The 13094-nt window shown below is 31.1% G+C and overlaps 1 protein-coding gene across 3 annotated transcripts in view; it reads right to left on the reverse strand.

Annotated features, from left to right (window-relative positions):
* Positions 1-6045: 6045 nt before the first annotated feature.
* LOC126842921 (nitric oxide synthase, salivary gland) overlaps positions 6046-13094 on the reverse strand; it is a 60312-nt gene continuing 53263 nt past the window's right edge. For 2 of the 3 annotated variants that reach the window (XM_050580161.1, XM_050580152.1), the window contains 12 exons: positions 12902-12990; positions 12701-12817; positions 12294-12468; positions 11315-11444; positions 10195-10488; positions 9897-10066; positions 9628-9838; positions 9176-9263; positions 8942-9093; positions 8734-8879; positions 8248-8439; positions 6046-7221 (listed from right to left, as the gene is read on the reverse strand). In XM_050580161.1, coding sequence (XP_050436118.1) covers positions 7108-7221; positions 8248-8439; positions 8734-8879; positions 8942-9093; positions 9176-9263; positions 9628-9838; positions 9897-10066; positions 10195-10488; positions 11315-11444; positions 12294-12468; positions 12701-12817; positions 12902-12990 — 1878 coding nt within the window. In that variant the 3' untranslated portion in view covers positions 6046-7107. The remainder of the gene's footprint in view (positions 7222-8247; positions 8440-8733; positions 8880-8941; positions 9094-9175; positions 9264-9627; positions 9839-9896; positions 10067-10194; positions 10489-11314; positions 11445-12293; positions 12469-12700; positions 12818-12901; positions 12991-13094) is intronic. The other variant, XM_050580170.1, reaches the window with a different exon arrangement.

Here is a 13094-nt window from a genome sequence, read left to right on the forward strand (position 1 = left end):
CGAAGTCTCACAATTTTTTTAAAACTCCTCAAAACCGTCCGTTTTTAATTCCCTTAAGAAATATAACGGTTATCTATTTCAAAATCATCGGGAGTCGTGTAGTGTTCCTTTAGAAAAGTTTAGTTTTAGGAGATCATAATCACTCTTAATATTTTAAAAACTATAATTGAATATTGGTCTTGAAATAAAGTACCCTTTAATTTTAGGTTACTGCTTTTTGCAACCCTGACTAAGGAAATACTCTTATTTAAAACAGGATATTTTGTATACAACTTTTAGAATTATATTTGCGTTAATAATAGTTGAGAGTATGATCTCCTTGAAGACAACATTTAAGATTTATCATATATATCTTTAACTCTATATTAAACATATAAAATATGATCTCCTTAAACACAAAATTTGCAAACCTTTGCTGGTCAAAATCCAATGTGCGTTTTTAACGGTTGAAATCAAATCGTTTCTATGTATACTTTTGCTTATTTATTTAATAACAAGCAGTGAATAACAAATGTACATTTATAATATATTAAAAGAGTCGAAGCGGTTTGAAGTTATAATTTACGTTTCAACAATTACTTTTTTTGAACGACTTAAACATTACTGTCATAACTCATAGTGTACACTAAGTTTGAACATACCTTCAAGTTATTCCAAAAAGATCCGAAGCCATCCTAAGATTTACGCATCTCATCTTATCTCATGATGGCAGCGTTGGGTCTTCGTCGTCTGTTAAGCTCACATAATGATGATGTGGCGGTTGATCGTGAAATTCCAAATAAGTATACATAATACGTAGTAACCGGTAAGCAATACATGTAGACATTTATTTTAAATATTAATAGTAATTTAATTATATACAGATATAAGGGTCCAGATTTAACTATACAGTCAAAAAAATTGTATTTACGTTTCTTTATTCGGTAAAATCGTCTTCTCGCAAATTGGATACGAGATAAAATTGAAAAACTCTTTATTTATGTGACTGGGTTGTTAATTCTAGACCCTCTATAGTGCTTGATTTGGTATATTCTACTCCACAAACAAATTTATAAAAAGAGAGTATTGTTATTAGAATTTTTTTTAACTAGTCAATCGATACATTTCTGATATGTACTCTGGTTTTACTTGGATTTTACCTACGCTAAATATCTGAAAAATACTCGGGGTACTGAGTTAGCTCGTCACGAATCAAGTGCTGCGTGGATTAGGTCTATGTACGATGATGTCATTTTGATCTGAGTTCTCTCCGTATAAACTATTGTGAGCAACCGCAAAATTATTATTTATTGTTTGGAGTAAGTATACATTTTAGCACTACCAACATTTCCTTGAGTTTTCTTCTTTGTAAAAATTAATTACTTACTTTAAAATTCGTGTCCAGTTATTTAAATAACAACACATTGTAAATAATTATACCAAAAATATTTTTTTGTAAATAAAATGATCAATACCTATCCCGTTATCCTGCTGGTTAACCTCCTTGGTTCCACTTTTACGCATAAGTTCTCCATAGTCTGTTACGTGGCCGCTCAAACTGTCGATACCCGGATGTCTTATTCTGTAGTATTAAGTTAGTCTTAAGTATGCCCGGATCGACATCGATGTATAAGTCCACCATAGTCTGTTACGTGGCCGCTCAAACTGTCGATACCCGGATGGCTTATTCTGTAGTATTAAGTTAGTCTTAAGTATGCCCGGATCGACATCGATGTATAAGTCCACCATAGTCTGTTACGTGGCCGCTCAAACTGTCGATACCCGGATGTCTTATTCTGTAGTATTAAGTTAGTCTTAAGTATGCCCGGATCGACATCGATGTATAAGTCCACCATAGTCTGTTACGTGGCCGCTCAAACTGTCGATACCCGGATGTCTTATTCTGTAGTATTAAGTTAGTCTTAAGTATGCCCGGATCGACTTCGATGCATAAGTCCACCATAGACTTATATGGCCGCCTAAGCCGTTAAATCGGATTCAATCTCTCCCGTGATCCTGTAGGATATTCTTCTTGATACCCCCATTGTCGTTATCTTCATTACCCTTAATATCTTTAAAAACATTGAGTAAAGCACACTACACACACAATATCAATTAAATACTGACTATTTCACTTCACTGAGACGCCCCAACCACACATTGCTAGTGGTTTTCGTTAAACAAAATTTGAAACATCATCGTAGACGGAGATACCACGTTAAAAAAAACGAACCGAATACTCTACCTCATAGGTGGTTTGGAAACGAGTATAACGACACACTATATTGTACCATACAACACAACTCTGAGAATAAGCAAACATAAATTAAAGATGTAATTTTAATAAGAATTTGTTTCAGAAGCTCCGGTCGCCACTTACCGGCATTTGCAAATGGAAACATTTATTAATTATTATTAATAAAAAAATAGATAGGTAGTCACTTAGTCAAGTATTTTTTAATAATAGTCTATGTTAGTACCTTATATTACATTCAAAATTGTTGGAAAGCTCTAAACGAGTACTTGTCGGCGCGATGGTGTGAATTGACTTGTAATTCTTTACAAGTGCAATAGATCAAAGTAGTAGAATCAGTTCTAAAACCTGATAAAATAACTGTTCCTGAGTGAGTAGGTACATAAATTATATATGCATATTGTTTCGTTATAATGCAAAAAGCTTTCTCACCAAAACAAAGTCATATATTGTATGTGAAAGACAATAGAAAATGTAATTGTAAATGCATAACTTAACCTGTGTCTAATGGCAACCATTTTTAGACGTAAACAAAATCATAAAATAAATGTAAAATTTAAAAATTTTTAGCATGCATTTGAGACGCCATCGTCACTGTTACAAAAATGGCAATGTGAGGCCATCGACTTTCTTTTAATGGTTTTCCCACGAATGAAGGCAAGTGTCAACATAAATACAAGCTATCAAACGCTTCTTTTTCTGACGGATTTTAGTAGTTCAAACTCACGCCTTCTCCACGACACTTGGATTTTTAATATTATAAAAATTACAATTTGACTTGTTTATTTTTTGTGCTTCTTTTTTTAAACTGTAAGAATAATTGTATTTAGCAAAATTAACCATATTGGTTTGTTGTAGTATTTTGATCAAATTTAGATTAACATTTGAATTCACCTTTATACCTTTTTCGGGTTCCAGTGATAATCAATTGTCTTATTTCAGTTTTATGTACCCAAAATATCCATGTAGAATCCATGGATTTTACAAAATAGACTGTTTATACTTCACTGTCTGGTGAATGTTAACTGGCACTTATTCAGGAAAAACATCGAGCTCAATTTAGAATTTAAATAATTCCTTTTGGATTTTGCTACCCATGGAGATTATTTTTTTATTGAATGAATTTTATTTTACGGTTATAAAAATAAATGTACGTGTTTGTGGTTTTTAGCTTTCTTAAATTATAAATAATAGAGGTGATTATATATAAATGTATATAAGACTGTCGTTTTATTTAGCTATTTGATACTCGAAATAAAAGAAAATATATATGGTTGTGGTATAAGGTTGCATTGCTTATATTCTACGGGAGCTTTTAAAGTTTTAACGAAAATTACGAGCTTTCAGCTCATCAGCATAATAAATAGGTGCAGCGGTAAAAAAATCTTATCCAGATCTGGCGTAGTTCCATTTTTAAACGATCATATTACTTATTATATAAGTACCTATAGGTAAAGTGGTAACTATTATATTATTATAGCAGTGAGTTATGGAAGTGATTTAATATAAATTCGCACTGGCTTTATAAGAAACTGATTGCAATTATTTTTTTGTGCGTAAGATCATCCGTGTATTACATAAGTTTAGTGTTTAAACTTTAGACTATAGTTTTTTTTTAAATTTGTATTGAAATAATGTGTATACATTGAAAAAATAGCTATTAACCCTAAAGTGGACTTAGTGGGACTTGCAGGTACCTTAAAAAAAATACTAGTATCCATTGTCAGTTCCTAATGGTATACAGCTAAAACTGATATAATGAACTACTATATTATTATACTGTAATTTGTAAAATGATTGTCATTGCCTCGATATAGTTACAACTATCTTACACACAACAGTTGTGTGTAATTCAATAATTGAGTTCCTTAAGCAGCGAAATGACCTCGACAGCTAACACATATTAAACTTCAGCATTTTATAGTATATAAAAAAAAAAATAAAAAACACAAGAAAACAGAGATTTGAATTTTTTTTTAAACATACTCTCTCCAATTTATTAGGAACTAGGTGTACTATGATTTGCGTAAGCGTTGACAATATTTTCTATTGTTCTATATTTGTCATCCGTTTTCATATAATACCTAATCATATAAATACTTTCATAACTTTGATACATTTCCTAAAAAATGTTCAAGTTCCATTTTCCAGTTAAGTTATTTCGTTTTAAAAATATATGTATTGTGCAATTTAGACATTTAGCAAACTAATTTATAGAACGTAATGACTTATCCTTTTCTAATTTTCTGTAATTATTTATAATAGTAGTAGTTCAAATGTTTTTTTATTCTTAAAGTAAAAATATCAATGATACTACTACTACTATTGAATTCAATTAACCTTAACAATACAAGTGCTGTATAGGTACTATACAGGTATAGGTATGCTGTATAGGTATTATTTTATAGGTACTATTATTGTTGCTGCTAGAGGTTTGTTTTTAATTTAAATATATTATATAATGCATGTTCTAATTTTGTTTCGGTTGAATCGTAATATAAAATTCAATTAATATTATCAACTGTCTATGCCAGGGTCAAGTGGGGTAATTGAAAACAACTGAGCAAAATTAATTTAATTTTCGTATCAAAACAATTAAACTTAAGCGAAGACAGATCTTCCCTCTCCTCTGTGCAGAGTCCTTAACAAAAATACTTTCAATTTTAATGGATTTAAAGTCAAGCTTTTGAGATAAAAAAAAAATACCTTTATAAAAGAATAATCCCTCCAACACAAACAATTTAGAGTGGCATTGAACTTCTACATTGAATTGTAGGTATGGTGTATACTGTATAGCATAATAAAAAATAAAACAAATATGCCAGGTATTCAATACTGTTTTATACTTAGAATTAGCGTCTCCCTTAAAGTAAAAGTCAACATAATGGAGACCATATTATAATGTTCTTATAATTTTTTTTGGTTCTTTTAATAACATATAATTTATAATACCTATAATATTTTAACAGATAGTCGTTAATGTGCATCTATTAATATGAAAAAGGTATTAAAATAATAATAAGTTTGTATATTTTGTGTATTTAAACATACGATTTTTCGCTAACGATTGATTTATCAAAAAAATAAAATAAAAGTATAAGTATTTAAAGATGATGGCCTGACTTTCTAGTAGAGTAGAATATTACTATATATAAGTAATAACAAGATAAATTATAATTCAATATAACACGAATTACAAACATTATAATATTATAGACAGAACATTTTTTTATACGAATTAACGAATTAATAATATTTTATTAATAACTTGATTATGTTAAATGAATAAATATTTTGTAACATAATGATTAATATGATAACTGACGAGTGTAATTATATCTAAAAGAACTATGAAATATTAGAAAACATTTTTTATTAGAATCGCTACTCGTCTATTTATTTGTATGTTTTACATAAACTTTAATCTACTTAAATTGAATATACAATACTATAGTATATAACATATATATTCAATCAGACAAATAAATAAATTAAAAAATAAAATAAAAATTATTAATAAGTTAAGAAGATTAAAAAAAGCTAAAATTTAAGTTAATTAGCTATTAGTATTACAGTTATTTTATTTTGTATGTTACTTAGTATACAATTTAAGTCTATAAATAACAGATAAAAATGTTCACAAGGCTCTGTATAGTTTTATATAATAGTAAGTAATAAACAATTTATTAGAAAATAATACAATTTGTACACATACCGACAATAATATAGGAATATATATTGTAATTATATAAATAAATAAAAGTTATGAATATCTGAATGTTTTTATCTATTATAGCCTAAAGGCTGTGCTTATTAAAAATAAAATATTTCACTTCGATTACAATATGAGTTGAATTGGAAAGAAACTTTTATTAATTATATACGATTATGTATTCAATAAACAAATATAATCTATTCGATCAAAAAGGGCCAACATTTTAAAATGGGGTTTTTAGGGGGGTACAATTTTGTTAAAAAGTGAAGGGCTTTAATAACAAAAATACTATTAAGTAAGTATCTCCTCTTATGTAACTTAGTGTAAGGAACGTAAGCAATTTGTGAAGTTGATATATTTTTAAAAGTAGGTGTGTTATATACACTCGAGACCCTCCCAAATGGGAAATCAGATTAGAAAGTATAATTTATTTTATGCTAGTCTAAGGTAATTTGCTCATAAATCAAGATTCAATCCTATTTTAATCTGTTCAATCCAAGTAACAATCTAAGCATAATAACAAATGGCGGTATTCGTTTTTCTTTAATAATAAGTTATAATAGGTATTGTTTGATCACATTTAAATATGCTAATTTTTTGTTATATGGGTCATTTTAAAAAGTATATTTTTTAATTAGTAATAGTTAAAAGATCTTTTTGCCGGCGCATTATAGACCATTCAAAGTTTTATAGATATTATTTTGAAAGGTCGTTAATCGGTTAGCTATATTATATTATATTAGGTATGGGTTATTTAAATAGATATGTTTTTGCCAGACGAATCGAAGTGTTTCATCACTCTTTCCGCGCCTTTCTAAATTAAGTTATAGCGGCTATTAGTTATTCTAAACGGGAACCCATCGCATCGGCAAAAGCGATAAAAATTCAATATTTTTATTACACTATGCAAATACACCAAGTGTGCGGTAGATGTGGTGGCAGCTGACTATGGTGAGTAGCTTAAATAATTACACGGTACACAATCAACGTCCGAACGTCGGGGGTCGTTTCAAATCAATTAATATAATATTGATAAACATAATACTGTTATTTATGTACAAACGCCGACGAAAATTAATTACAATTTCTTATCTCTAAATTCTTGAATGGTGGCTAGCGACTTAGCTAGCATGTTGCCTATGGTAGGCCAAATTGAACGCTATGGAAGCGACTCGGAAGCCATTCGTATTCGAGCCGACTCTCTGGACTTGTGATGCACTTCGGCCGTTCGTAGAGTTATGCCGAATATGTCTTCATGGTAACGGTTGTCGTCCTACAAAGTCAAATGTTTTTCAAATAATTTCTATTCTACAAACTTACATAATATTGTTTATGGTTTATATGAAGTGGTGAGAATCAAAAAATGGTACAAATTATTTTTATAAAATTTACAAGATAATTTTACAAATTAATAACTGTATATCCAACAAAAGTCCAAGAAAAATTGTAAAACAAGTGCAAGTATATAAATGTATCATTAGAAAAATGGTCACGTCTTGTACGGTGTACCCTTTTGGTTCTCATCACTTCATATATTCATTATATATTTATTTATATGGTTTTGAATATAACTATATAAGGTAAAATTGTATTTAACTGTTGATAGTAATCACTTCATTAAATACAAAGAGTTTTCAAAATAAGGTTAAATTAACTTTCTACGTATTATATCATGACTATAAATTAAAATGCAAACAAATCGTGCAGGTTTATTCCTTGAATTCATTGACGTCTAAACCTAAGGTTAATAATATGTAATAATCAGGTAGAAAATATTATAGTATTAAAAGTATATTATAGTAATATTAGTATTTTGTAATTTATTAGTACAAAATACCGATAAAGTGAAATGTTTTAACAAAGTCAAATAAACTCTTGTATATTCACAAACAAATTTAGCATCCTTTATTTTATTTATCTCAAACGGTTTACGAGTTGTGGTTTTTTGAAAATAAGCATAATGGTTGTTCAAAGTACCTATGACTAGAAGAAAAACTGTTAGGCTTATGACTAGTCTAATGGAGGGTAAACAATTCTAATTTCCGTTATTACTTTTTATATATTTTTTTGTTAGTAAAATAGTGTTTCTCTTTTAAAGCAATATAAATTTCATACTATTAAATAAATTCCATGTACTGAAAGGAAAAGCTTTTTTTAAAAAAAAAAATGTACATGTACGTCGATTATTTACCTAATGTAAATATTTATAATAATTATTGTTTTCTCGATGACATTCCGCAGAGCTATGGATATACTTATTTATACTAGATAAACTATGTTTAATCTATAATTATTATACCCGCAATCCCAGCATAAAGTTATCCGACTGTGTAGAGTTCATGCCGGTTTGCTCTTGAATAATGGATTTGAGTGTCTGGTATACGTTTTCAGCCATTTTGCAGTCGCCGCATACGTAAAAGTGTCCCCTTTCCACGGCAATAAGCTCATAAATCATTTTTGACTCCTTCAACATGAGATCTTGCACATAAGTCTGCAAAATAGTCACGAGAATTTATTAGGCGTTAACACCGAGCATGTTTATAAACAGCACTATTCAAAATAGACTATTCAAAACAAAGCATCGAATAGTGTTACGGTAATTTCGATTATAAATTCTCTTAGAGCGTTAATCTGTAAAATTTAAAGGGGATGGGAATGATATATATGTATAAAAAACATAAACAGAAAAGCCAGACAGAATTTTTACCTAACCTAACCTAACCGAGCACTATCGAATTATTATTAATATATACTAATGAATAAGAAGTTGTATAATATAATCGACCTTAGGTATTGATGATTCTCTGGACAGCGCCAAGTAGACCTTATCGAGCACGCCTTCGTTGAGCATGGCGGTTTTGTCGGTTTTGTACAATTCCAGTGATCTATATTGACACCCGAAAAACAGCATGACTCTACCCATTTTTGCGTCTGTAAATTTACCAAACACATACTCATTGATAGCGTTAAGCTGGAAAAATAAGCATTTTTACAAGCGTTACGAGACGTGTTGTGTGTACCGATTCCATTTTTCTTTTGTGCGAATCTGTGTTGCCAGAAAGCCCGGAACGGCGCAATGCCTGTGCCGGGGCCCACCAGTATTAACGGTTTGGTCACGTCCTCGGGCAAATGGAAATTTGGCGCGCTGCAAATGGCAAAGGAGAAAAATAATTGGTTATAGATAGTATTATGTCAACGATACAATGACACTAGTTGTGGGTACCTACCTTCGAACAAACATGTACAGCGTGTCGTTTTTGTCGGTTTCTAACAAGAAATTGGAACAAACTCCGTAGTGTATTGGTCCCTTTCCGCCTATAAACAGTTTTTATTTATTTATTATTATTTTTTTTGTAAATTTAATATAACACAGTTAACATTATTGCTTAAAGGTTTATATACTATGAAACAGGAGTATTTATTAATTTTGAAAAATCAATAACATGCAGTTTTCGAATGAGCAGTTTTTATAGTATTTAAGCGATTTAATCACCAGAATTTTTGTTAGAATAATATTAATTGTGTTAAGGCTTAAATTTACTGTAAACTTAATCCATTTTTTAAAAAGTAGGTAAACCATAATTCTATTAGAAAACTAAAATAATGAAAATAGTTCCGATATTTGAATGAAATTATTTTATACATTTTTAATTTAACAATAATATAATGATTTTAATACCTTTACTTCTGTAGGTGACAACGGCGACCGTAAGATGTACTTGATGTGGGTGCAACTGACTCGACGACGAAATACTATAAAACCTCGGCTGTAACGGTGTAAGTTGTGCAACCAGCAGAGCGGCTGGTGGTTTGGTGGATGGGAATTCTTGGAAAACTTCGAAAAGATTTGGAAGATGCCAATGACGCCAGTCTTCGTAAGCCGCGCTGTCCTGAAAATTCCGTTGTATTAAGTTAAAAGTCCTCTAGATCGAACCGGGTACATCTTACCGTTGCTAAGAGTGTGAGATTTTTCTTATCGGTCGAGTCCGTAGCGTACGAGGCAAAGAACTGCAGCATATTCGGAGTAGGTGGTGTAGTGATGTCCAAAAACCGCGTTAATAACGTTCTTAGGGAGCACCTGGGAAGTTTTTCGTGTGCCAGCCAATTTTTAGCAACTCCTGTAAGGCAGTATAGTCAACAGTTACAAAATGTGGATACAATGTTATTCCATATAGAATCAGTAGGATCAATATTATAACAATAATGGGCGGGAAAGATATGCCAGTGTATTATGTATCATTGTTACCAGTAGATGTATGTTTTTCCTTGAGCACTTGCAACTCCATAGGTAGGTCGGGGTCTTGATCAGAGTCTAAGTGTTGTATAATACCGGACACGAGTTCAGATCTATTTGCTGCAAACATACCAACATGGTCGCCCGGTTCGTACATAACCTTGTCTGATGCTTTCCAGTCGTCTACATTGATTTCAATCCACAGCGTTACTCGGTCACTCCTGCTGTCTTCGCTGTGACTCATTAAGTTTTGTTTATCGCCTATTCGACATCTCCACACTTTTTTGTTGTGATAGCGAGTGTATGCTGAACAAATACAATTTTTTAATAATGTAGACTAGTAGGCAGGGTTTTAAAAGGTAAATGAGATAAGAATTGGTTAAGACCAAAAATATGGAAAAGGTCAATGGAAATTTAAAAACGGTAGTCGTTGAGCTCGCGAATGAACTCAAATAATAATTAGCATGATTTTAAATCAATCGAGTGTGGGAATAACAGTTAAAGAATACGGTAGAACTAAACACGGAAATCCCATCGAGGGGAATAGTGGAGTTAGCTATTGATATACTTAAAAACGAAAAAGCATCTGGGGTAGAAGACATTTAAAACATAAAAAAGGAGGACATGTAATTGATTAGTCGATTGCACAAGTTAATAAACAAAACCCCTATGGGATCAAGCAGAGATATCTGAGGCGGACAGTATTATGTCTTACACAAAATATTATGTATGCGCAAAACATGTGATTTCGAACATTGCACAGAGAAAAATCATTTTTAACAAGCCTAGTAAGACAATATCGACTCTTCTCTTGAACTGTATACAAAATAAAATAGTAAGAGCGAGTCAAGCAAAAAGAAAACCAGGTAAAAAAAATTTGAATTTTATTAATAGACGTAACGTGTCAAAGGTATTTTGAGAAAGTTAAGCATTTTTTCAAATATTTTGGTACAACGAATTGTTATTAAGTTCAGCCATATAGATATAATGTCAACTTGTTTATTGTTGTTACCGAGATGTACTAATTTTTGAGGAAATGGTACGAAAAAAAGAACACCGAGTGCACGAATTACTGAATTGAGTTATACATGAAATACACTAATTGAGTCCAATGTGTTATAGGAACTTATACCTGAATGAAGGTCTTCTAGTTCACTGGGCACGAAACGGACCGTAGACGCGGACAGTTTTTCGTTGTGAAGTAATTGTGAAGCTTCACTGAGTGTTTGGTCCATGTCCAAGCAAAATGTATCGCAAGCAACCTATTTGAGTATACATCAAACATTGTTTTAAAATGTTACCTAAAACTGTCTAAAATGTGTTGAAGCGTGCAAGTCCCAAAAACAAACAATAAAAGCCAGTGCTTGACTTGGGAAAAAAAGTAGTAGAGCTTCTTCTAGCTACTTTAAAAAAAGTAGCGTCCTTAGCATTTTAATAATAAGATACCTCACATTACCGTGGAGGCATCCTTTCTTTATGGTCCCTAAGAAGCGTTAATACAAAACCATTAAACGCGTATCATAACAAAACAGAATAATATCAAAAATGTTTAGATATAAATTGTCTTTTTCAAAACCAACTTAAAATATAAAAAACAATTAAAAACGTATTTTTATATAACTTAAATAATAATTTCAATTTTTAAACATCTTCATTTAAAATATCCCATAGCTGAGAATTTTAGAACATTTTGTAATATTTATATACCTACTTAACACATGAATTTAAGTTGAGAAATTTTATAAAAATAGATAAGCTTAACTAACAACCATGCAGTTCCATGCTTTTTCCTTTAAAAAAAAATAGGGGTACTAGCGTATCCAAAAAATTAGTTGAGGTACTCAACCCCCCCGCGTTCCCCCTTAAATCAAGCACTGATAAAAGCTCTGTACGATTTTATGAAACACAATATTGTATTTTTGAACGCACGTTTTCATAATAATATGATAATTTGATAATTTATGAAACATAATAGGTGTTAAATTATCGTAACATAGTTGTGTACTTATATTGCGGACGAACAAGTGACGGAAATACAAAAAAGCTTTCCCGGCGAGTATAAAGAAGATATGCATAAATACTTTCAAGAACAACATTTTAACACAGCTCACGTGAAAAACATCTGTGGCCCATTTTTTGAACGCTTGTTCTTGGCCACACATTTCGTCACCCTTCGTGAGCTTGATTAACTGCTCTCCGCCAAGTTCACCGAGAAGGTTGTCCACGTACGATCCAAACGCACAAAAGTTAGGGTATGCGCTCGAGCCTAAACCGAAAACGGCAAATCTGAAAAAAATAAAAAAAACCATTTCAGACAGCCGATTTGAATAGTTTTAAAATGCACGGAACAAAAGCAAACCGATTAGCGTTGTCGATGAGTTGATATTATGTATATCACGCATTAAACCCATTCATTTGTAAAATGCATTTGCAGTTTGCAAAAATGAATCATTAAGCGATACACATTTGACTGTATAGTCGCAGCATATCAGTTTTTATTTCCATTCCCTTTATTTACCTTACGTTCCCAAGAGGTCCAAAGTTATCAACATCCGTCGAGTCCTTGTTGAACGAGTCGTTTAATTCGGAAAAAAGACTTTCTGAAAGACTGTTTGCTTTTATGAACGACGCCGAACTAAGAAAAAAAAGAAAAGAAAAGATATACATCGTTCATAAGTTTTAACTGCGTTTTCGAGTAGATATTTTTCAAGTACAATACCTGAGTGGCGAAGATTTGATGATTAAAGGTTTATTGGAATAACTGCCTTCGTGTTCCATTTTCAACGAATACAACTGCTGAGCGAACTCCTATTTGAAACAATATACAATAAGTAGTGCTAGTAGAAATAAATAATACTCGTACACGTTCACGTTTTAGCAAAAATTATGATTATTAAAAACTACGAATTTAT

The sequence above is a fragment of the Adelges cooleyi genome, unplaced genomic scaffold, assembly GCF_023614345.1.
Source record: "Adelges cooleyi isolate 19-005CV unplaced genomic scaffold, UGA_ACOO_1.1 ACOO_flye_CR_arks_rails_tigmint_CR_PRNA_108, whole genome shotgun sequence".
Lineage (NCBI taxonomy): Eukaryota > Metazoa > Arthropoda > Insecta > Hemiptera > Adelgidae > Adelges > Adelges cooleyi.